Source organism: Anarhichas minor, unplaced genomic scaffold (genome assembly GCF_050575085.1).
Source record: "Anarhichas minor isolate MPS153535 unplaced genomic scaffold, ASM5057508v1 ptg000002l, whole genome shotgun sequence".
Taxonomy (NCBI): Eukaryota; Metazoa; Chordata; class Actinopteri; order Perciformes; family Anarhichadidae; genus Anarhichas; species Anarhichas minor.
Window position 1 is genome coordinate 7,864,860 of NW_027466448.1, and position 25,784 is coordinate 7,890,643.

Sequence of the window (25,784 nt, forward strand, 5' to 3'; positions counted from 1 at the left end):
AACAAATCTCCTCCCTGTTATTTGAATCAGATGGACAGACTGAGCTGGCAGAAACAGACATGTAATAAAAGTCAGGAGCATACCTTATACAATTTAGACAGTAACTATAATATTACACTGAAACCATATGAGGGAAAATACCTTAAGCTTACTGTTGAGAATCAAAAATGTTCTGTGTAGAAATATATCTTAACGTTCAGCTAATATGAGGCTTCAGTGGTCAACTCGCTCACTCAGGCCTCTAGCGTCGTCACTCTGAAACTACAGATCTTTTCATCACCATCTCTGTACAAGTTTGTGAGCCTTGCTGCCAGTTTCTCGAGGTACCAACTGAACTGTTCTTAAACGTATTCTGGAAGTAAGATTTTGTAGCACGTATTGCTGAATTTCAACCAGCTCTTAAAGTAGGTTGATGAGTCATTAAACAGGCGTGGACTAGGAAAAGCACAGGTGTTACTAATAACATTAACGGTGGCTCTGTTCTATAGAAGTGATACCAGGACCCTGAAACTGAAGCAGCTAATTGGAGTTCAGCCATCAATTAAAACCTGTGCTTTTCCTACTTTGACATGTCAAAATGTCCTTGAAAAGGATTTTGCATCTGCTGTGGCTTTTGTGCAACGACCTGCTCAATATTTGTAAAACACAAACAGTGAGTGACACTTGACATCTAACTATTATACGGAATTCTTTGTGTGGTCTCTGAAACATATAGATTGAGCTTTGTGTCCATTTTGTAAATGGTGGCAGCTTCAGAAAGGTGGGTGGACCACAGTGGATTACTGTAAAGCCACTGTCTACTTCTTGAAAGGTCATTGACTTGGGGGGGGGCCTCAAAGGTCAGCTTATTCCAAATTAAAAAAGCTCTTTCTTGTGCTTAATTGTGAACTTTAGGAGTCAACCTTGCATGACCACCCCCGCTCATGTCTCCTCCCGTGTCTACTATGTTGTCATGTCAGATGTCACGCCAAGAAATTACTGGCCAGAATATGATATTCCCCAATCACAATGGCCATGTGATATGCCAAGAATGTGAAGCCACATGCCGGAAACAACTGCGCGTATATGTGTGTGTGCACATGTGCACATGCCTGTTGAGATACATGTGCGCATGTCTGTCCAACAGTGAAAAAAAGACAGAAAAGTCATTATAGCAGTGAAGTTTGCAGGCTGTAACATTTTGAAAGTAAAATTAGTGTGAAACTGCCGGCAGGGAGTGACTGCAGTCCGGTTTTGGCACTCACCAGTCTTTAAACAATCCACTCCACTGAGCGAAGCCAACACCAAACTTCCTGTATAATGACACCAGGGTCTGGGGACAAGCTTTGACAAAAAAAACCATTCCTGTCATTGTTAGGCCGTCATACTTACACATAGCAATGCCCAGAAACAGAATGGCCTCCGACTTTTGACTCTACTTCCACAACAATGCTGCTTAGTGTTGTCAAAGGACACAGGAAGAAAAAAATAATCGACAGTCAAGCTAGCGGCTCTACTTAGGCACAGTGTAACTTTGAGCTAAATGCTAATGTCAGCATGCTATCATGCTCTCAATGATAACGTGCTGATGATAAGTACGTACATTGTCTACCATGCTCACCATCCTTAATTAGTGTGTTAGCATGCTAACATATCCTTATTATCACTAAATTTCAAATTACAGTTGAGGTTGATGAGAATATCGATAATTTTGCAGATATTTGGTCATAAACCAAAGTATTGGACAAATTAAAGTTGACCTGATAATGGTGCTAGATGAAAGATTGAGATAACAGTTATTACAATTTGTGCTCGCTCGACAAGAGCCCATTACTTGGCCTCCTGGGAGTGCTGTTTTTGGGGGCGTGGCCGTCAGAAACACTTGGCTGTACAGTGGCGTGGGCCAATGTATTCGAAAACCGCTCATTGCTCGTTGACTCCAGGGAAGTGAAGAAGAGTTCTAATTATTGTTAAGATATTTCAGTTTGGACTAAAGTGGTGAACCAACCAACCAACCCACCAACATTGCAGCTAGTATGACTAGAAATGCTTCATACAAACAGTCGTACATCTCAAGTCCTCTGCTTGAGTACACATTAATTCATCACATGTCAAATATAAATGTATTTTCAAAGGCAGGGATGCATGTAAAAATAAAAAGTTGTTAAGCGTGACTCTGTTCAGCAGAGAAGAAGGATTCACCACTGTTGTTATGTGTCCGTGGGAGGCAGAGAGCCAGTGGCCCGGCTGTAACCGACACTCTGACTCAGTGTTGACAGAGTCAAAGGGTCGGGACCCCGTTGCCGGCCCTCTGCAGGGTGAAGTGAAGCTCCAGGTCCTGTCAGCAACACAGATAGGGCAGGATGACCCCAGGAAGGAGGAGACTGAAGAGATCTCTAATTGCTGTCAACATGTGTCAGATTGTATTTTTGGCTGACCAGAGGGGAACTGGAGAGTGACTTTGAAGATAATGCCCTAATTTCTACTCACATGCTTCCATGAAGGCATCAGATGTCTGATTTGGGTTTCAAAATTGACCATCTCAAACTTGGTTTTTGAGCAATTCTTGACCATTAATATCCAGGAAATGAAGCCTAGATCCACATATCACTTTGGTTTCCATCTGCTTTTTATTATGAAGCATTTCCTGTTTGTTGACAGCTGTCCAAACATTTGTTTATTAAAGAACAAATAAAAGAAAGAATCGTGAAGTGAACAAGAAAGAGTTAAGACCATAGGAGGGGGGGGGGGGGGGGGGTTGAAGTGGAAGATATTTTCATTCACTCTCCTTGGTCTGGTTAATGTTCGAGTTCAAAACATAGTCAAATGCTGTTCTCATCAAAGAGGAATCAGTGAGGATGGACCTGCTTTCCTTCACACTGAACTGACAGTTCTTTTTTCCCCTGAAGTTCATCCCCAGTGGTATAGCTAAGCCACGCTTGCGAGCAACCACCATGACATCAACAACATTAGTTTGGCTCTTGAAGGTGTAAGAAGGTTCTTTCAAGGGGCACTCCGCCGATTTTCCTCTCAAAAGTCAGTTTGCTTTTTATTGGAAGCCTGTTGTTCTGAGGCTCTGGAGGAGCTTTGCCAAGTCCGTCAAAACAACACCTGAGGTTGATATCGAGGTTATCTCAGCTTGAGCTTGGAAAGTACAAATTCATAACAGAAAACCTGTGTTACAAACGTGCCTTGTGAAGTATAACAAACACGAGCATTTACCAGACAGGAAGGGACTATTATAGGAAATATGGGATGCGGGGGTTTCGAAGCCTGATGTTATGGACTAAAGGTGAGAACAACTCGCCTTCCGCTTCTTAGATTTTGACCTAGCTGCATTAATAGATTTTTTGGCCACTTGGGGGCAGCGGAACAAGCTGTAAACAAATCACCTTTTAGTTCTTAAGTTGTTGTGGCAAACGTTAGCAAACAGCTGCCTATATACACTTACAGCAGCATACATAACATTACTCAAACAGCATTATCAATCAGACCCATTGTTAATATAATAATATTGATATGTGCAGCTTTAATCTTTCTCTTGTGAGTTCCCCGACTTCATGGAAGTAATTCGCAGGAGTTCCGCCTTATCGGTTCATTTGTGCCGACAGATATTAGTTAAATATTACCTCAAATTTCCAGGTATCGGATGATAATTCACAGCAATAACAGAGAATGCCAAACATAGTATATGTTTACTGTGAGCTGTGATCTAAGCACTATCCTCTTGTGTACATACAGATTCCTCAGATGCTCACAGTAAATAGCTTTCTCTGTTGGAGGGATAGTTGCTATCGGGCAAGGAGGGTCTCCTGCTCGGCTTTTAGCATGACCCAGCGATTGACTCGGTCTGCAAATAAATATTGTCTGTCAGACTGTATGTACCAAGCTAATTTCCTTCACTTAAAGGGATTTACTGAGCCTGGGATACACAGTTTGTCTTCATTACCATAGAGCATTACACCACAGAATGCAGCTCGGAAACGCTAAAATGATTGGAGGATATTAATGCTTTGAGAGTATCGGCTCAAAGAAAGTATTGAATTAAATGAAGATGTCTTTGATTCATTAGGGACCCTGAGAGCCTTGTATCTGGTACGCTCCTTATGCTCTCTTCCTGTCTGCATGTATACAGACAGTTAAAGGGGGAGAGAGAAGAAAAACACATTAGAATAGACCTCCATGGCTAATAGAGGAATATAGTATGTCAGGGCGAGAAGGCAGGCCACGGAGGAAGAGAAGGAAACTGTGTAGAGGTCAAAAAGCAAAACATGGAGCCCCGTTTCTACACTCTCTATACATTCTTACGGGGAGAAAACAAAAGATGTGAGTGGGCCGAGGTGTGTGAGAGGATGAGGAAAGGGGGAGATGGGTGGGGAAGGGTATGCGATATTGAGGAAATACATGGAAATGAATCATTGTTCCTGCGTCTCGGTCAGATATCTGCGGGGCTGAAGACAGGAAGGACTCCTGTAACAAGGGAGTTCCTGAGATCCTGTCTGATACACATGCGTGTCTTTGTGTACATTTAAAGCGTGCATAGCTATATAATGAGGAAGGTTTCAACAGGATATACTGAATGACCAAATGATCTTTGTGTTTGTCATCTTTTGTGTGTGTACGACATTCATAATATTTACACATAGAAATGGAGAAGGATACCTCTGGTGCTGCTGCTCAGCGTAGAAGAAGTGGAAACTGTCATGCAGGTGTGTTTGTGTCTGTGCATTTCATGGAACCAATAAGAAAGAAAATGTCAAGGTAAATTGCAGCAAAATATGAAATATGGCTGAAAAGGGAATTGAAAAAAGGAAAACAAAAAGCAACCAATAACACGATATTAGGAGCTCACAGCAATCTCTGAAATTGTTTCTATATCGTGGATGCCAGGTAATTATTCATGGCAAGAAAAGGAAAAAACTGAATACTGTTCTATAATTCCACAATGATTTTTTATTCACGTTTCGTGACACTGTCAACAATTGTTTCAGTAACATATAATTACTTTCAAGTGACGTGAAGCGGAGGAAACTACATACAGAGCGACAAACCCGGCAGACTGATGTTGGTTTCCTGTTTCCAACTGACTGCAAAGTTCTTTTTTTTTTTTAAAGCATAACTACCATTGTTTCATTAGCATTTATTTATAATTGCAACCATGACGCAGAAGGTCCCCTTGTTATTTTAATCCGAACCATGATCTTTCCTTAAACGTAACCAAGTCGTCTTATCGGAAAACAGCGTAACAGCTATATTGTAATGTTGAAGAGGGCACAAAGCAGCACTGACTTAACGTGACATTATATCCACACATATCTCAAAATGATGGTGAATCGCAACAGGTGACCTAACTGAAAAGTGTGATAACTAGGAAGTTGTCATTGGTCACAGGTGACAACCACTGCATCGATGATTGACACTCATGCAACACCCCAAAGAGAAAAGAAAAACACAACAATAATGTAGAATATCTACATGGGGAGTTAGATAGAGGGTTGATAGAGGGTTGTAATGGTGATAGCTGGTGTAGAAATTCTCAGGATAGATTTACCACAGTTCTTCTGAAATGGTTGCCGTTTGATGACCAGTCATTGGTAAATACTGCTAAATACTGGTGGTTGTTAGGGTGTCATGATGTGGTTCCCTACTCATAACTACCACTAGGACTTTGATACCAGCATTCTTTTCTGTCATCAGAGGATTTGTCTGTTCTACTTGTGAACTATTTCCAGATGATTATAATAACACCAAACTAGTGCCAAATCTTCAAGCGTCAGATAACTTTACAGCTCTATTACAGGATGATGGACAGGACTGTGAAAATACTGCTCAGGGTATCGTTTTAAAGTGAACCTCCTAGCTGTAAGTAGGTAAGATACTACCCAAATAGGATAACATTGCACTATAGTTGCTTGTAATCAGGGAGATCTCACCTCCCCTGAACACATTTTGTGCACCACCCTTCCTATACTAATCCTGTGATCATCTTACTGGGATTTTTGCATCCTCTCCAGCTGTGGGTCCCTGGAATTGGCCCCACTTGTCAGACTAGTGAGAAACGCTTTGGATTAGGTTTTTCAACTGATGATGAAAAACATCCTTCAGGTGCTTATAGCACAGATGGTAAGGCTTTAACTTTTTTTTTTTAATACAGTATAGTGGCCCCAACTTTCAACACAAAACCACCGCTGGTAAATGAGAATGGACCCTTGGGAAATTATACGGCGGGTGGAGTGCCAAAGGGGCACAAGAACAATTTTATTAGTGTTGTGGGAGAGCAAAACCAACAATGTTGGAAATTTGCTCTAAAGTTCTTTGAGTTTGTTCACATGTGCAGATTTTCACTTGAGTTTTACTGTAATTTAGTTTTAATTGTTATGATTGCAAATATGTGTTTATGATCGGAGAAGAAAAACTTTTCTTCCAAGTAAAAATCCTTTTCACACATTAAATCCCTCATAAATTGACCAGATTTGTGATGCACTTTTACCCAACAGGCTACCATTCTCTGACAGCCACATGCAGTAATAATAGGACTTTAATGCTACTATAATACATCTATACACATATGAATTTTTACGAGATACTCAAGTGAATGATGAGCTGTCACAGACTGGATTCTATGTATGCTGGTCTGATTGTTTAACGCCTGTCAGTTTGTCTTCTGGTCTCCAGACATCCCCGCGCTGCTGCTACTTGACTGGTAAGATTTTCCCATGGTCTGGCAGACCAAGTCCCCGCAAACGTAGCTTATAAGGTTCTGTGCACGAGTGAACTCCTTACAAACGCTCCCAGCAGCCTTCCTCCTCCTCCTCATTCTTCCTCCTCCCTGTTTCTGTCCGTCCCGCTCTGCTCAGCAGAGGCGACGCGCAATGGAACAGAGCTCATCCCGAGTGGCGGAGTCAGTCTGAAACGGGACGTCAGACAGTTCAACTGTGGATGCTGCAGCACAGGAAATGCCGTTTGTTTCTCTTGTTAGCCATTGAGCGATTTGACTTCTCCGGGGATCTCCTGTTTATCTGACCACCGGGCGTGAGAGGCAGAAAAGTCCGTGGAATAAGTGAAGCTGCGGGACATCTCTAGTGCGCCGGGATGCTCGGGATGAGTCATTTCACTTTGACAACAGCGGCAGTTGTTGGTGAGTAAAAACTCGGCGCATTTGCGCTCATCGTCGGATGAAATAATGAGTGACGGGCACGTTTTTCTACCGCGCCGAGGACTCCAGCGCATCTTTTGCGCACACGCTGGAGAGCAGCTTGGATCATGCAGTCTGCATAATTGACGACCGAGTGACTAAAAGCATCCATTAGGTGTGTCACTCCCATTGACTGCGCGCCCATTAAGAAAGGTGGTGGCACCACAGTGTCTTCGTAAACTGACCCTAAATACTTTCCGTCCGGAGTGCCCAGATGCTATTTATGCTGACTGAGGGGAACCGCAGAGCACTTAATTGTTTCTACGTGCAACAGAAGCATTGCCTCATATAATCGAGACATTACAGTCAGTCTAGGGCTCTAATTGAATGTTGCGCATGCCAGTGTTTACACGCCACCAGTGTCCGGCCTTACTGGGAAAATAGAAGTTGCGTTGTTTCTGAGTGTCATAGTTTTGTAATTTTCTGCAGAAACGGAGTCATTTGCAAAGCATGAGTCATGTAAAACTGTGTCAGACATGCATCTTTGGATCGCAATGCAGGAGGGTGGATTTTTTTTTTTACAGATCATCAGTGATAATTTGATTTCAATTTTTAGAAGGTGAAAAGTGAAATGAATATTGTCTTAATGACGGCTTTAAGAGGCAGGGAGGCTCTAATGGGATATCTGTGTTGGTGGAGTCCCACCGGTGATGCTGTGTGCTCTCAGGTTCAGCTCCAGAGCAGCAGAAGTGAATTAACTTCTAGGTAATGTACCAAGTGATTCAAACATGATGGAAAGTCCCGGCAAAGTTGAGCCACCTCTCTGATTTTGGAAGAAGGGGGAAAAAAGAAAGAGCAAAGTAAACAGTGCAAGTCTCTCTTCAATTCTCAGATTCCTGCACTCACATGTGATACCGGCTTGTGATGTTCATTAGAGAATTGAGTTAGAGATGGGGATGGAGATAAATGTGTGTGTTTGTGGAGAGGCATCAGCAGAAACTCACATGTGTAAATCATTACCATCACATCAAGAAAGTCCAGTTTATGGTCTCTCTTGTCCCATCCTGGTCCTACTGGTCTAGTCGTGTAGTCAGATGAGCTGTTGGAGTAAGACCTCAATCTGGTTACACAGGGGTAGAAGCTATCTGGTTTGAGTCCATACTGGGAGATCTCGTGTTGTGCTATCGGAGCTGCCTCTGCCTGCCTCAGAGGCCCACATGTGGTTATTGTAGTGGCAGCATTTAATCTCGATAAATTCCTAACGGAGATGGGGCTACAGGTGGTTTGAGTTTGGTCCTGCAGAGGAGGAGAGGGGCATCTGGCTTCAATCAGTGTGTGTCAGACCGGAGTGACCGAGCTTACTAAGGACCTGAACATCATGAACACCTACGCTCGAGACTTGGGCTGCAACTGATGATTATTTGCTTTGTTTATATTAATTGTTTAATTTAATCATCGTCTATAGTCACTAAAGTGTGGAAAAATGCTTGTCACAGCTCACCAGAGCCCGACATCATGTCAGATAATAAAAATACATCAATAACTTTAGTCAATAACTTGAGACATTCTGCCTCGCTTCTCTCTTTGTCTTTGTTGTGTTCGTGAGGTGATACAAGCTCACACATGACGAGAGGCTTCTTTGACAAACATTTTAGAGTTCATATGGTTCTTTAAAACACTAGAAGCTGCCTGTTCAGCTAGAATATAGACTACATGTTCCCCTTACTTAGGAATGTACTTAACTTCTTTGTAACTATATGTCTGCTACAAAGACGGAGGGAAGGGGTGGAGGGTTAGTCGAACACAAACTGATTTAGTTCCCTCAACATTCCTCCAAGGACTCCTGCAGATTCTCACATCTCAGATTTGGCAATTTGTCTGTTCTCTACATTCTCATGAGCATGTGGGATGCTGCTGTAGTTGACCGGAGTAGATGCTTAATTCATTGAAAGCTGTAAGGTCAGATAAGTCTTCAGACATTAAAGCTCTGAATTGAATTTATGAGCCCGAGTAGTGTAGCCGGCCATCTCCTTCATTAGCAATATGTCTCCTCCTCCTCTACTATCATTTCTATCAGCTCACTCCCCCGGCAGCAGCAATCAGCACTAATTTGACATAAACAGCCTGCTGTCAGTGGCAGACACATCCACTGGAATGGTATGTGATTAAGCTCTGATTGTGACGCAAGTTTATTCTGCATCTTTGATCACCCTCATTTTTTTAAACAGTTAGGTGTAACTACTATCTGAATCCACTGAACACTTTGAAGGTGTGAAAGGAAACCGAGTGTATTGTCTTGACTTCCGTTGGCTGTCTGTCACCATAGTATCTCCTCTTCAACTAAAAGACTTGGCACTCACTCACTTGAATTTGGGCCGTAACATCTCAACAACTACTGGATGACATTCATGTTCCACAGAGGATGAATCCTACTGACTTTGCAGTCAGTAAGGTAGTACTTACTGAATGTGGATGAAGAAGTAAGAATAAAGTTGCAAAATTAAGTCATATTATCTGCGGATGAGGAACACAATCATGTTTTCTGTCAGAGGAGAATGAAATACGTTCAGAGTTTAATAAAACTAGAAAAGAAATGTCACACAACTCCATCTCTGCTGAGATATGGTTAGGATTTTCTCATAAATGTTTTGCCTTTCAGTTTATGGTGAGCGCTATATCTGATGTGGTAGAGGTGCAGGTTTTCACACTTCCTACACACAAGGATGTGTGCATACTAACAGTTATCTCATGGTTTACATTTGGAGTGTGACAATCATTGGCCGTGATAAAAGGCCAATAGGTTATGTGCTGAAAGACAGAGGGGACACAGATCTCTGGCTGTCTGGTGTCAAACAACCAAATAGACTTGAAGTACAGTCACATGTAACACTTCCTGATAGGAAGAAAACAGGAAGATAGTTTCTTCTCAAGGCTTGTGAGAGCTGGGGCTTCAAAGAAATCCGGGACGTTAAGATAAGGCATGCGATGACAGAAATCCCATTCAAGTTATGGGATAGTTTCTCACTTAGTAGGTATCCGATACATGGATCTTGATGATGAAACACCAAAATGTGTGCTGATGTTTTTGAGGGAAAAGATGTGTTTGATGCTAGTGACTCTGTAAATGCACCCGTTGAACCGAAACTGTGTGGTCAGTCAGTGCGTCCATTCAAAGTCAACAGTCTCCGAGCTAAGCTAATGTCTAATTATTTGAGTGATTTCTACACGATTGACAGAGAATGTGTGTATTTTTAGGAAATGTCGACATTTAATTTAAAAGGCTTAGCATTTAGCATTTGGCATCACATGAAGCCCATGCAGATGAAGACAAGCTTGTGCATCTTGGGTGCATGCCGAGGTGACTGCTGTCAAAGTGTAGCCAATCTGACAGGAAGTTCTATTCTGTGGATAAACAGAAAACAGAAGAGCATATATCTCCTTGACGAGCTGTGATACTCAAAGGACGGTTCAAAGATTCACCCTCGAGCCTGTGAAACCACAAAGGCCACCCACATGACATGGTTTCATACTCGTGCTGCCTCAACCCACTACAGATGTGCAACTGCTGTCTCTGCAGCATGTGGCAACAATGCTGAAACAAGGATTTGCAAAGGGAAAGATGCCCCAGTTGAATTTGAACCCGTAAGCTCTGGGTTTTTATGGTATTCATCTAAGTCGCAGATGCCCCCGTTTTTACAGACCAATCTTCAATCTTTCTTTTCTGCATCACTTCAATTATTTGGACTTAGTTGGTAAAGTAGAAATGTATAAGCCACTTTAACAGCCATCTCTGATTAGCAGAAAATGAATGAATAGTCTAATTAAAGATCTTGCTTGCAGGTTGACTGTGTTACGAAACGTAAAAATATGAACGAAGAAAGAAAAAATTAGACCTTTTTCCACTAACTCTGCCTAAAAGCAAACCAGAAGCAGCGCATCCTCCACTGTGTGGCCATCTTACAGTCATCTTGCAGTGGCTGACAGATAAACAGAGGGGGGCATGGTATACGTTAGCTTTCTTTTATTTGAAGCTCTGCAGGTTTACATTATTCCTCCTACAAAAACAGTTAAAGCTGGGATAACTCAACCCAGTAAAGGCTAACATTTCTATCCATTATCTAACACCACAATCAGGTAAAAATATTCAATTTGTCCACCACTTTTGTTTCATCTATTAAAACCGTTTTCTTTACTTTTCTTTACCATTGCAGTCTCACAGAGCTGCTCGGGCGACTCTAGACCCGTTCGTCTTGTTGCAGTATAATTTGGGAATAATGTCTCTCGTATGTGTATTAGTGATGACTGTCAGTAACCCAGAGCTGAGTCATCATTGCATCGTAATCATCTGTCTGCTGCCATTAGATGAGGAAGTGAGAGAGAAATAAAAAGGAAACTCAGAGGTTGCCAAGGGGATGCTTGTGCCAAACTTTTTCTGCTCTATGACTACGAATATGAAGCCATTTCAACAAGTCTCATGGTCTTAGCAGTTAAGCTTTCCCTCTCTCATTCCTGAAAACAGGTAAATCTAGTAGATGTATTGCATGTGTTGTTAGTTTTTGGTTGTGAATGTTCTATCAGAAGTTAACTGCGACATTTGAATGAAAGACTGTTATTAGGGCCCGAGCACCGACAACATCGGGCCGCGAAGGCCCTATTGAAACTGAAGGAATTATTATATGTTATTGTTTTGGGGGCTTTACCATATCCCCAAACTCCCCAAATTTGGCATGCATATCAGGACTGGTGAAAAATTAGAAATTTTATGGGTCCCATGCTCGAGTATGACAAAATTGCTCGCTAACGCCCCCTAGAAGTTGGAAAGGCAAGCCCCCTCAGCACGTATGTCCAAATGACTTCAAATTTTACAGACAGAAAAACCCTCTTGGACCCCTAAACTCCGCCTACTGACATTTTTGGTAACACTTTATAATAACTTCACGCTATGAAGCATTTGTTAAGTATGAGTAAACACTTAATTCATCATTTATAAAGCATTGTTCCTACATTTACACTCATTAGTATGCAATTCATAAACACAGTAATACATGTTTTATACTTGATTAATAAGCTCGTCTATTATGTGTTTCATGATTGTGTTTTCATACTTTGTAAATGATGGATTCCCCATTTGTAAATTAAGTATTATATATATTACAAACCAATTATTAATGACTTGTAGATGATTAATAACATTTATAAAGTGTAAGTAAATGATTAAGAAATGATTTAGATGTACATTATGCATGCATTTATATATATAATGATTTTGTCAAAGGCACTGACTCTACAGTGGAAGTCTATAGCGCCCATACAAACTATTGTACAGGCATTGTATCTGCTTCCCTGTATTCAGTGCTGCATTTGGGCACCAGATGTTCTCATATAAAATATTTTCAAAATCACAGTCTGCACATCTCTCTATTACTATAATGATAATAATACACTTTTAGAGTGGATCCAAAGCTCTGTGTTATATTGGCAATATAGCCAGGTTAATATAGAGTCACCTTCTAACATCGAAAACTGGCTTTAGGCTCAACACACACACAGCACTGCTGGTGCTTTATATATAAAATAGCAGATTCTTTAAAAACGAGTCCAGTATAGACCCAACACAATTGGAATGCTTTGTCATCAACTCAACTGTAGGAAAATAAAAAAATACAACAAAACAGGTAAACATTTTGAATTATATTTTTCCTCCTCTGCATGTTTTTGCAGGAGCACCCTGAATATTTTGAGTAGAAAAAACCCAACTGAGTGGAAAAGCTGGTGACTTTTTATGAAAGGAAATCTGCTTTTTGTGACAAACGGCATTCGATTTACATGACGTGCATGATGTGGTTTACACTTGAAATGAGCAACATAATGCATGTTTGCGCGTCTTCTTTATAGCGCCACACAGTGGATACAGGAACTGGTGAAGTATTTGCAATACATAATTTCCAGCGTCACACACTCCACGCGGGAAAAAAAGTTGTTCGATGGTTGCAGAAATTCTCGCCGCGTGAGCCGGCGTCCCGCCAGTACCACCAACGTGCGCAAAGGTGCGAGGGCCCGTTCATTGCTGCTTGCAACTTTAAGTCTCGTTGTATTTGAGTAGCAGGTCCTGTCTCCATGAAGTGTTTGACAAACAAATCTTCCTATAAGTGGCCCCTAAGCTCAAAACTAAACATAATAGTGAGATAAGTGCAGAATAATCCCCAAACTTCACCCAACAACATACACACACTTTGGAGAGAAACTGATATCTGCCATGAAAGAGCTTCAAATAAACAAAGTGCCCGTGAAGGTGTGACACTGCATGTCGTTTCAGCTTACGCGGGTCTTAACCTCTGAGGAAGGTCAAACCACACACAGACACACACATGTATAAACACACTGGACACATAAAAGCCTTCTGCATGTGTTTCACACTTCATCACTTGTGTTACAATTGTAGCATGTCAGGGGCATCCTTTTAACCCCATTAAGCCCTGGTATAATTCTTTCCATGTTGAAGAAATATTGAAGATGTGTCTGAAACACAGGCCTACATTTGCTTGTTATCATTCATTGTCAAGTGTTGTCCTAAACTATCAAGCATATTTACACTGAACCCCCACTTTTATCAAACGTTATCTCAGCAGCAGTTCTATCATTCTGCAAATACAGATTATCAGGTGTTTATAGGAGTCTATATCTACACTCTGTCACACTATTATGTCTGCGGACAGTTTGTGCGTGCTTGAGGTATTTTTCAGTCACGTGACCTCTGGCACCAAACCGTTGTTGTGAAGCATCGGGGGCAAAGAGGAGGACGGGGGAGGAGGCATCAGAGCAGAGAGGGAGGCAAAGGGGAGAGTGTCACAGAGGGGTATAGGGAGAGGGAAAGCTGCTGGCGAGGTGATAGGGAGTCGGAGGGGAGGTCCCCTTCAGAGGAGATTGAGCAAAAACAAGGAGAAAAGTGAAACGTGCAGAGGTTAACGAGAGAGTACACATCCACTGCTTCTGTCTTTCAAACAGGGAAGTGGGTTAGTCCTCTCCGCTGCTTCTGTATTTTATGTTGCAGTGGTCAACAAGTTGTTTGTCAGCGCCTCCAAAAAACATGTCGTGACCGGTATCACTCATATGAGCGTTATCTGAATCGCCACCTCTATAATTAAAGTAGTCGTGTGGTGTAGTGCAGAAAACTACGTGTGGTTTCGCATCTAACTTGTTTGGCGCGGTTCAAACTAACTCTGTACCGTTTGCCAGTTTTATGAAGTTCTCTTCCTTTGATACTGAGAGAGGAAAGTCATTATTGACTTTCAGAGCTTTTCTGGAAAATGTCTGTCGAGGACAGGTTCACTGTTATAGCGCAGCTAGTGTTAAAACGTATCTTATGTTGGTGTTAACTTTTGTTTAGGGTGTTGTTTGTGATAAAGGGATTGTTTTATGAAAAACAGGATTTAGGCTTGTCTCGAGTAATTTCCTTGTTTTTGTCAGTGTGTGCCAACCAAGACCCCACAACATCTTGCCAGAAAAAACACATGAGAAATACTTGCACACACATGCTTGTAGTCCTCTGGGAGTCTCTCTGCTAAGTGCTGATAGCCTCAGATCCTGGATGTATGTGTTTCTGTGTGTTTTTGCAACAAGAGCAATGCTGCATCTGTGCACCAGGCCTGTCCAGCCCCTCCTTCCCCCTTACTTGTTAGTATCCCAGGCCAGCGGCGAGCCAGAGCTATCCATCATACTGGCATCATACAGGGAGCAGTGGAGCTGTGGCGTCTGCCTGGGGCAACGTCTTCACATTAACCTCTCCAACAAGAGGCCAACACGGAACGGCCACGCTAGTCCCGATGCTCTTCTCCCAGCACAAAAGTTTCCCATGAAGAAAAATGTCTGCTGGTAATGTTTCACTGTTACAATCTGCTGTCAGTCAGAATGAGGCTGATTATTCTTCTTCCACTTTGATTCATATAACGGACAGACGTTAACATATGTACATAACGTTCATGCACATACAAGCAGTCGGCGATTTGGACATCGGGGGGGGGGGGGGGGCGTGGCTTCTTCAGCACCAGGGACAGCTCCATGGATTTTTATCAATACACAGCACAGTTAGGCTACTGATATGTCAGGGGCCGTGGTCGGGGCCATACATTCTAACTTGCATACGAGTGCGAACCCCTATCTACCGATATCCCCCTCCCCACTTTGCACAGTCTCACCCGAGGTTGTTCACCATCGACGAAACACTGTAACAAAAATGGTTATTTCATAACAATCATTTCAGGCAGCACAACATTCGATTACTAACTGAAAAGCACAGTTACAGTACAAAACAAATATCTTCAAAATAATATCTGTTTGCTCAGTATTGTGCATGTGAGGAGAGGGCAGAATAAAGTCAGCAGCAGAGAAAAAATAGTAAAACATTTGATGTAGTTCACGTGACAGATTCTTAGTGGCCTCAGGTGATTTCAAGTCTTTGGGAGTTTAATGGTTGAGGAAGGAACTAAGGTGATTTGAAACTCACCAGGGTTTCGTATGTCGATTTTATTTTTTATTTTTGCCTGTTCATCTTACTCTTTTACAGTATTCAGAGTGCGTATGTCCTGTGTGATTAGGGTTCTTGACTAGCCTTGAAAAAACAGCGGAGAAACAAAACATGAAGGGGAGTTTTGTGTTCCTTGAACACATCTGTGTGTTTTACAGAGAAAGGCGGCGTGTCGACAGGACTGGGATTCACCCCTGCTGAGGCCATGTCCACACTAATGTGGAGATGTTTAAAAAATGTTTCCTCTTTCTTTTCTTTGAGCTTCAATCCACGGAAGAGTTTTTTTACCTCTGAAAGTTATATACCAAAAACAACAAAAAAAGCACCATGGAAACACAATACAATAGACATCTACTTATTACAGTGTTTTCACCTTTATGATTTCAGTATATCAGGAACTAGTGAATCATTAAATGTTTAAGAATAGTTAGGCGCAGCTGCAACTTTTCATAAATACTAATAAAATAGTCATGTGTTTGTATGACAGGTTACAGTAGGGTCTAAGCACTGATAGCTGTGCCCTTGAAATAACACTGTACTCTGTGTTGCGATTCTAAGCATATAATTGTTTCTGTTGTAGGCTTTTCCCTCTCAATCATTGTTTTACAAGTGATGTATTTACAAAACACCCCACAACTAACAATTAGATTAATCTGCTGCTGTGACCAACACTTAACAAGCATTTCAACATCTTTCTAAAGGGCTTAAGAAAGATATGGGTGCGGTTCTGTGTGAACCGATCAGGAAAGATGCTTCCCCCTGCTTCCAGTCTTAATGCTAAGCTAGGCTAATCAAGTGCTGAGACGTGAGAGTGGTATCAATGTTTACATTTAACTTTTGGAGAGAAAACTAATACATGCTAAACTATTCCTTTAAGAGCAAGATCTTTTTCTGGAAATACCCTGATCAGCATGACAGATTAAAACAAAACAGTGAGCTTGAAGCCACCATAAAGCAAATTCTCATTCGTTTTTCCTATAAATGAATTGCAAAAATCCTCGTAAAGAGCCGGCAGTAAGCGAGAAGCGCTCTACTGTTTGTGTATTCTTGTACCACCAATTAAAATGTAATCATTACAACTGGAAAGTGCAGATTAATGTGTGTGTTGGTCTGTTAAGTGGTGGCTAAGAGCCTTATCACTTATTCAAAACACACTAAACGTAGCACAAATAAATTGTACTACCACTTTGTAAAACTATAATTAGAGTATTACAGTTGTAGTGTATGTTGTTTATTATACAGAGCATGTTAATTAAAATGAGACATAGTTATTTAATATTGCATATACTCAGGAAATTGTTCTATGTTTTCGGAGGATAAGTGACGACAAACTGAACTCTTTATTTCCTGTTCATTGGATTCTCATTTGTTTCTGTGTTTTCTTTAAATATTTCTATTTGGCTTCACTGACTTTGCAAAATAAATCTGCCGTGATGTTTTAAGAGTTGTAGGAGTATGGAGTTTACCCACAGGCTCATGGTTACAGTATTTGAGGCGTAGCATGATTATTTAGCATGTTGCTTATTGATTCTGGAGGAAGGTCATTATTTGACCCTCGGGTGTGTGTATTTTTAGTTCCTCCAGAGGTGTTTGATCTATCCCAGATAGATCAAAAACATGTTTTCTGCACCGGTGGAAAAAGCAGAGCTCCAGAGGATACATCTGGAAGTTTCAGAGAGGGGAATCTGACACCGTTGAGCCGACGCGTTCAGTCAATGAATGAAAGGAGAGCAGCAGAGAGATGCTGGGGCGGGAGGTATCGGGACGAAGATGAATGGAAGGAGGAAATAGTAGAGAGATGGATGAGGCTCTTGAGGGAGAGAGGGATGGAACGAGTATTAATTAATGAATGGGTGGAGGAGAGGAAGCAGATTGAGAGCTGAGTTAAAGGAGATGATTTTTGGTGGGCCTCAATGGCGATGTCTTAAATATCTCAGTAACTGCCACGACATTTTGAACACATGTTCATGTTCCCCAGGATGAAACAAACTGTCCTTGATGAGACCTTTACTTTCCCTTTTGTGCCAGGTCAAAGTTTTTTAACTTAGCAATCTTCTTCGATTAGCATCATTTCATGATCCCCAGAGGATGAACCCAACTGACTTTGTCAATCAGTTGACATTCATGTTAATGTAATAACTTTGGGGAACTACCTTCTTATCTAACAACGTCATCGGGTCAAATCTTTTCAGTGCCAGCCAAAACATCAGGGGCGAGTTTCACCAAATTTGCAACATGCAAGCTCCTCCAGCGTTATTTCTGACACATTAACTAATCAAAAGAAACACCAGACTTGCGACCCGTGCATGAGCATGTGAGAGGAATGTAGGACTGGTGAATTTATCTTCCATTTTTTTGTTTGACATTTATTTGTGAAATGATATGCTGGCACCATTTGTGAAATGGTTCCCAGGTTGTTGACATTATGAGCATGTTAGCTTGCTTTGTTAGAATTCAGGTTAAAGCACCACTGTATGGCTGCAGACTTATAGTCTTGTTTCTAATCATGGTGAAGCTCGTCTAATTAAACTATATCTTTCTCTGTCTGCAGACATTAGCAATAAAAGTCTGAATTTTGCCCCTTGTGTTCCCCCGTGCATATGAAAACTCCAACACGCCTACAACCATGACCCCTTGTGTCCACCGCACACCCACATACTTTAAATTTGCCAAGAAATAAGCAGCAACTGAAAAGACAATTAAGTAAGAGTCAGCAGAGCTAAACACCTGTCAGAAGTTAAGCTCATGACTGATAACCAGAGTGATTAGAGAGGAAAGTGTTTATGCTGTTGGAGCAACAAACAAGAAGACAATTGGCTGAAAAATAGACAGTCAGAGTAGAATTATGGGAAAGTAAGACGGGAAAGCTGAGTAAAGAAGGGCAGTGGAAAAGAAAAACTGATAAAAGAACAAAGTCTGAAATCTGGAAATATTTCAGTTTTATAACCTGCCCATTCCAAAATATGAAGCTTGTCTCTTTTGCCAGTAGTGTCTGTTGTTACACACCAGCACATGGTGCATAAAGGTCCAGGTCCCACCCAAAGCCTTGGCTTTATTTTCTTTAAGGGTCTGACATCACCATCACAAAAACATTAATTCTCCCACTCAGACTGACGTGTCATTAACACCGTTTGCTTTCTTTAAATTTAGAGGATTTGTTTTGAGTGTCTGTCTTGGATCAACTTTACAACTGACACGTGTGTCTTACTGCAACTGATTAAGGTTGAGTTTCACGGTTACTTAATGACTTTGTTGCCTACAGGTGCTGATTTGCGTTGAGCTTTAAAGCTGATTATAGTTGGTTAGATATGTTACAGATGAGCGGGTGCCGGTCGGGCGTGTGTTTTTACTGTGGCTGAACGAGGCTTTGAAGCTTACAGGTGCTGACTCTGGGTCATTTTTATAGCCGGTTTGATGTCTCACAGGCCAACAGGTGCTGATCTTTGCTGCTTTCTGCCCCGGCTGTATCAGAGAGATCTGACTTTGGCTACTTAGTTTGATTTCTTGCTGGATTGTTAGATGCTGAAATGGAGTCGTTTTCGTTTTTGAGAAGTGTAGCCGCGAGGGGAGCAGGGTTTTATTGTGGGTTAGTGTGGCTGACAGACTGCCAGAAGCAATCAGGACCACATGGAGCTTGACCAAAAACAGACCCGTTCATTGGTCGCCTGCTGTAGTCTCAGGGCTGTGATATTTCAGCCAATTTAGATTAGATTTTTCTGGTCAGCAAAAAGGAGATTTTTGTTATGATAAACAATGACATACATGGACTGTATTTCATCAGCCAGTCTCCTTTATCTGTTGAAACACATCGACAGCCATGCTGCTCTGTGAGGCTGTGCTAAACCACATGTGATGCTTTGAGCAAAAAGCTAACATCAACATGTTGAAATGCTCACAGGGAAAATGCTAACATGCTGATCATCAGCAGTTATAATGTTAAATATGTTCTCCATCTCAGGTTAGCAAGTTAGCATGCTAACATAATTACAACTTAACACAAAAAACAGCTTAGGCTGATGGGGATGTAATTATTTGCTTTATACTTGCATTCTTTGTAATAGTCAGCAGGGGGCGACTCCTCTGGTTGCAGAAAGTAGTCTGATTGTATAGAAGTCTATGAGAAAATGAACCTACTTCTTACTTGATTTATTACCTCAATAAACATTGTAAACATGAGTTTATGGTCTCAATTGCACAGTTTATGTCTTCTTCAATACAACATAATGTTCATTGGGTAAACTATGGTCCCATTCAGAGTAAAATGAGAGTCAACTGTAACATTTTGGTGCACTTACAAATGTCCTATTCAGTGTTTGGTTGTACTTAGCTCCACCCTCTTGTGTCACTTCCGGTTGCAAAAACCCCCCAAAAAACCCCCAAAATGGCGATGGCTGAGATGCTGAACTCAAGGCTTCAATATAGTAGTCCGCAAACCAATAGCGGATGTCACGTGACTACGTCCACACTTATATACAGTCTTATGATATAAGTACTGGCATATTACAATTTGGACCTCATGGTGTTGACAAAATAGTCAAAATTCTCCCAATTCATCCTGACTGGAAGAAAATTCCATCCAATAGTTGTATTTCAGTCTGGACCAAAGTGGTGGGCCGACATAGTACCATGCTGCTAGCAACTCCTTCTGCTCTGCTCACCATGTGTAATAGAGCACAAGACGAACCCTCCAGACAGTGATGGACAGTTTTATATGCCAATACCTCAGAGGCTCATGAGGCCATTTCCATCCACAAAGGGAGAAACCCTCTTATTGGTTTTCCAGGGCAGATGTTCGCCCAGCTCACGAAAATAGTTACATAACTCACTGGTTGTGATTTGAGCAGAGCAGCGAGAGGAGACACCAAAAGCTTAAATGAGATTGGAATACACAAAAGACTGCCAACTGACAGAGGACGCTTCTGTGTAATTTACAGCTCAGGCCAGCGTCAGTCTGAACTCTACTTGAGTTCATTCTGTGATAAATGGTAAAGGCCTGGTTGGCCCGAAGCCATCTTAAATCAGCTAAATTAGTTGTGTGTGCGTGTGTGTGTGCGCACCTGTGGATTTGAGGGAATGTCTATAATCATGTTAATTGGAACAGGAAATGGAGCTTCTCTGAGAGATGGAGAGGGGCAACAGAGGAAGTGAGCGAGAGACAAAGCAGGGGGATAATATTTCTTGGCTGGGATTCCAGTATGACTCTGCATGTCCGTCTCTCTCTCTCTCTCTCTCTCTCTCTCTCTCTCTCTCTCTCTCTCTCTCTCTCTCTCTTTCTCTCTCTCTGTCCATCTCTCTCTACCAGAGGGGAATGTAAAAAGTTAAAGGATCACTAAAGTTATTACAGTTCATCCTGAGAAGGACATGAATGTGCGTATCAAATTTCATGGCAAACGAGTCGTTTTATTTTTCACTCAAAACCAGAAATGTCATTCACATGGTGGTCCTAGAGGAAAAGTCAAATCAAAAGCTGTTAGGATTCATCCTCTGGGGATCATGAATGCCTGCACAAAATGTCAGCGCAATCCAACCAATATGTGTGGACATATTTAAAACTCACCGAACAATCAGCGTCCTTGAGCTGCACCGCTTGCGTGGCTGAAAAGTCTCTTAATTACTTTGGCGGCACAATCCAGACTCCATATGGCTCTCTCTTGACTTTGGGGTCACACACATTAGCTACAAAGCATCGTCATCAAACAAATAGCTGCTTTTTTATTTGTGTCTCCATGTATGTGGTCTGTGTCTGCTTGTCCTTTTTTTAGTCCCGCTGTCCATCTACTGCTCTGCACTCCCTCACAAATTGAATAAATTGTACCGGAGGAATTCCCTGGCACAGTAGATATAAAGAGTGTCATTGTAGTGCAGGCACAATGAGACGTGGATGGATTTATATAGAGCCTCTGTGATATATACTCAGCTCAGTGACAGACGGACGCAGACGGCGCTCAGTGCAGAGAAGAAGCCATTGTCCTGCAATGTCAGACGCCGACTCGGACCAAAGTACTTCACATTGATGTTTGAAATTCCTCCAGTGTCCTCCAAAATGACTCTGTTTCTGTGCGTGGGATATGTTCACACAGTTCATCCCTCATACAGTAGAGCAAAGTGTACCATCTCTATATCATTTTGATATTATTATTAGAATTATGAAAATATTCTGGCTAAATTACCAAAATGTTTATTATTTATTAAGTTGTTCTATTACTTGTTTAATTTTCATTTCCGGGTTGCATCTTGAACGTTCTTTAAATATTTATTGAAAATGTTTGTTCATGCTGACCTTGTACTTATTAACATGGCTTTCTTATATAAGAAAATTAATACACAAGTCTCTTATTTTAGGATTGGATTATTTCATCTAAACTCTCCCCGGAGTAGTGCAGTAGCCAATGCCGGTCTCGATAATCTCATTTGTTCATTAAACAACAGTCTCTGGCTTCCTGTGTGACCTTTCCTTTCCCTTCGTCCCTGCAGTGCTGCTGCCGTGTGTGCTGTCCTTCAACGTGGACCAGAAAAATGGCTTGTCATTCAGTGGTCCACTGGAGGACATGTTTGGCTACACTGTCCAGCAGTTTGAGAACAGCGAGGGGAAATGGTGAGTGTCATCAACATTCATCATCTTTCACCACTACACAATTTCCTCCTCGTCTCCCATTTCAGACGTGCGCCATGTGAGGGCAATTTACCATGATGTTCGATCGGACCTTGTAGCATTTCCATTATAATTCTAGTGAAGTCTGACTTGAATGCGATCATATGAAGCACAATCTTAAACTCTTCATAGAGTGAAATCAAATGCACACAACTCCTAATATTTGCATGATGGTAGCGGACAGAAACGCACATGCGTTTGTATTTTCTTTTGAGTATTTTCTGGAAATTTGGTTCAGATTTGCATTACATTTTGATGTAAACTTGGCTACAGTGTGCAGATGAAGTTGTCTAACGAGCAGTATTGACTCTTTTCTGTTTGTTCACAAACTGGTTTCTCTGCTCAGGTGGTCCTCATGATTCTTTACCAGAAAATCCCCCAAGTGTTGTTTTGGAGAGGCCTGGCCAAAAAGGTTTCTGCATAAGAACATTTTATTATACCAAGTTCAGTTTAATTCAAATCCTTAACATTAACAAAAGCGAAAAAAAATCCTTTATGAAGCTGTAAAACTAAGTGAAGGAGAGCACACCAGCTGCTGCTATAATGAGGCTCCTTGCCTTTACTATAGCTGTTAACCGTAAAGGTCTGCACCAGAGTATCCACATACTCAGCCTGTAAATACACTGAAACCAAGCATCCGTGGCTCCTTGCTACAATGTTCTGGGAGCACATTTTTAAAAACCTTGTTAAAGGCTATTAGAGTTTGGTTATTGGCTCTGTGTCTACATCTCTCCCTCAGTCACTCCAGTCTTTATTTCCCAGTTTGCTTCTCTCCAACCTATTGCAACACCACCGCTGGTTCTTTCCCACATGGCTGTACCTGGTGGGTCTTCTGCAGTAACGATCTTATCAAGCTCATATGAGATCAGTTACAATAATTCACAAACCGCTAATCAGTGGAGCCAGCTGTAACTGAACCTCCACGCTGTTCCCTGAAAACACATTAGCTCTGTTGCATCTCCAGATAGCACTATTGTGTTCCAGTTCAGAGCAAAGTGTTACCCAAAGAGGTCCGAGTGATAAGGACCCGATTGAAGAAGTTGAACCCGGAGAAACAACTTGGTCAAAGCCGTTAGAGATCTGAGCGGTGAACGAGAACAGACTAAAGAAAGAAAGTAAAGAGATAAAACTATGATGGAGAAAGTTTGAAGGAAATGAGGAGAAGGGGCAATAAAACCAGAGATGTAATGTAGCCCTCCGTTTGTCCATGTGGGAGAACATTATGGTGGAAAAGGATGGCGGTCATGAGGTGATGTAACACGTAAGTCACCACGACTGATTAGACACAGATGTCTCGTCCAGACCCTCACCCTTTAGCTCTTCAGTGCACCTCAGCAGTGTTGAACGGTAGATCGAATGCACAGAGAAAATGTGTTATATGTGGCAGAGACAGTTCAGGGGGAGACATCCGTCCACTGTAGTTTCTAGTACAGTAACTTCTCTCACAAGACTGCTGATGTCAGAAAATTGCCATGTTGTTGTTAAGTCAACTAACTGCGCTGCCAGAAATATCGTTCTTCAAGCAAACAAATTATTGCTTGTTTATGTAGATGAATCTAGAGAAATGGGCTATAAAACAAACAAAATCTGCCAATTAAGTAAGCAAAAAATGACTTGTTTAATGCTTTCTTGGCAAGAGTTAGTTGAGAATATTGATAGTACTCTATAGTACTCTAGTAATCTATTCTTCTGTTAAATATGACGCTACTGTCAGGGGATGGTTAGCTTAGCGTGGCATAAGGACTGGAAGCAGGTGGAGACCGCTAACCTTCATATTTAACAGACCAACGGATGATTGTATGATATCTTACCAAAAGTTATTTCTCATTGTTTTGCGTGTTTTCCGACAAATGACCAGCAACACAAGCGATCTGTGCGTGCAGTGGAGAACCTGTTCAGGCAACAAAACTATGATTGTTCCGTAAAATAAATACATTTGTGACTTAACTTACGTAGGTGGCGTTACACACAAAAGTAAGGACTTTGGTTTCACACGAGACACAAACAGCGGTCTCCTGGGTGAAAGTCCTGCGTTTGTTTGACCGATCCATCCATCACGACCTCCTTGTCACATGGACTTTGTTGCTCTTTACACTACATTATGTCACCTGACTTCCTTAGCGGCAGCCCTGCACGTCCTGGCTCCTAACTACGTTGATTGTATACAAATTATAGTGCATTACTTTTTTGTAGGTATAAGTATTAACAGTGAATGAGAACAGCCTAAACCGACAAATATGAATCGTATTTCCCAAAATCTTGAACTATTCCTTTAAAATTTGGGAGATTTGGAAGCCACAGAACTTAAATAACTCAAGGCTTTCATGACCTGGTGGTGTCACCAGATGAAAAGTTCAGGGATCACCGATTCATCCTCTGGGCACCATGAACTTGATCATGATCATGACAATCCATCAGATACTTGTTGAGATACTTCAGTTTGGACCAAAGTGGTGAACTGACCACAGTCCTGACAACGTTATTTAGTTTGGATTAGAAAAATAAGATTTAAATAAAATATGATGACTTTGTGGATTAGGAAAGACGATAAACTAACACAGCACAGAAACAATCTGAAGTCATGAAGCATTTACAGATGAATTGAAAGAATAAGCAGGTATGTTTCATCCTGTTGATTGTTTATCATAAATAAGTCAGTAATGTTGTGGTGTTTCTCACAGCTGACTGTGGTCCGAGCAGAGCGTGTTGTTGTTGTTCCACTTTGTGTCTCGCTTTAGAGGACCAGAGCCCATTAGAGGTCAGGACTGTTAATAAGCCTGAGTGCTCAGAGGAAGGCAGAGGACCGACTCGACTCGTTTTAGTTTACTGACGGTGCGACACGATATGTTATGAAACTCACACATGAACATGGTTCTGTAACACATGCACGCATGCATTTGTGTATGCTGAACATACATGTCCAGTAAAGACCAGATACAAGTATGTTTGATAAGACTGTAGCGATCTGCAAACATCTGCAACATTTCATGCATTAGTATGTAATGAGGTGATAATAAGGTGTTTTTTTTAATGAGCTATGTCAATGTTATTTCAGTTTCATGCCATAGTTTCAGGCATAATAAAAGGAAAGCCACAGATTCATAAACCAACTATAACCGTTTTTTTCAGCCAATCTGAACCTTCTGTTTATGTTTAAGTATAATTAAGGCAAATCTAAAGTCACCGCTTCCAGCCTGCCAACGCTTAATTTCTGCAATAATATTTGAATTGTGCTTGTTCTCACAATCGTTAAACTGTGATGCTGGTGTGGGATTGTTGGCAGGATTTCTAACCAACCAATACCAACTGTTCTTTATTTATTCAGGGTTCTGATTGGATCGCCGCTGTCGGGCCAACCATCCAAACGGACAGGAGACGTCTACAAGTGTCCTGTGGGGAGGGGGGACAACACGTGTGTCAAACTGGATCTGCCTAGTAAGAATACTGTGTGTGTGTGTGTGTGTGTGTGTGTGTGTGTGTGTGTGTGTGTGTGT

General features: G+C 41.5%; 1 protein-coding gene across 1 annotated transcript in view; it reads left to right on the top strand.

Annotated features, from left to right (window-relative positions):
• The first annotated feature begins 6,802 nt into the window (after positions 1-6,802).
• itga1 (integrin, alpha 1) overlaps positions 6,803-25,784 on the top strand; it is a 39,867-nt gene continuing 20,885 nt past the window's right edge. Inside the window, exons 1-3 of the mRNA XM_076088168.1 lie at positions 6,803-7,117; positions 22,113-22,233; positions 25,616-25,725. Of these exons, the coding sequence (XP_075944283.1) occupies positions 7,072-7,117; positions 22,113-22,233; positions 25,616-25,725 (277 nt within the window). The 5' untranslated portion in view covers positions 6,803-7,071. The remainder of the gene's footprint in view (positions 7,118-22,112; positions 22,234-25,615; positions 25,726-25,784) is intronic.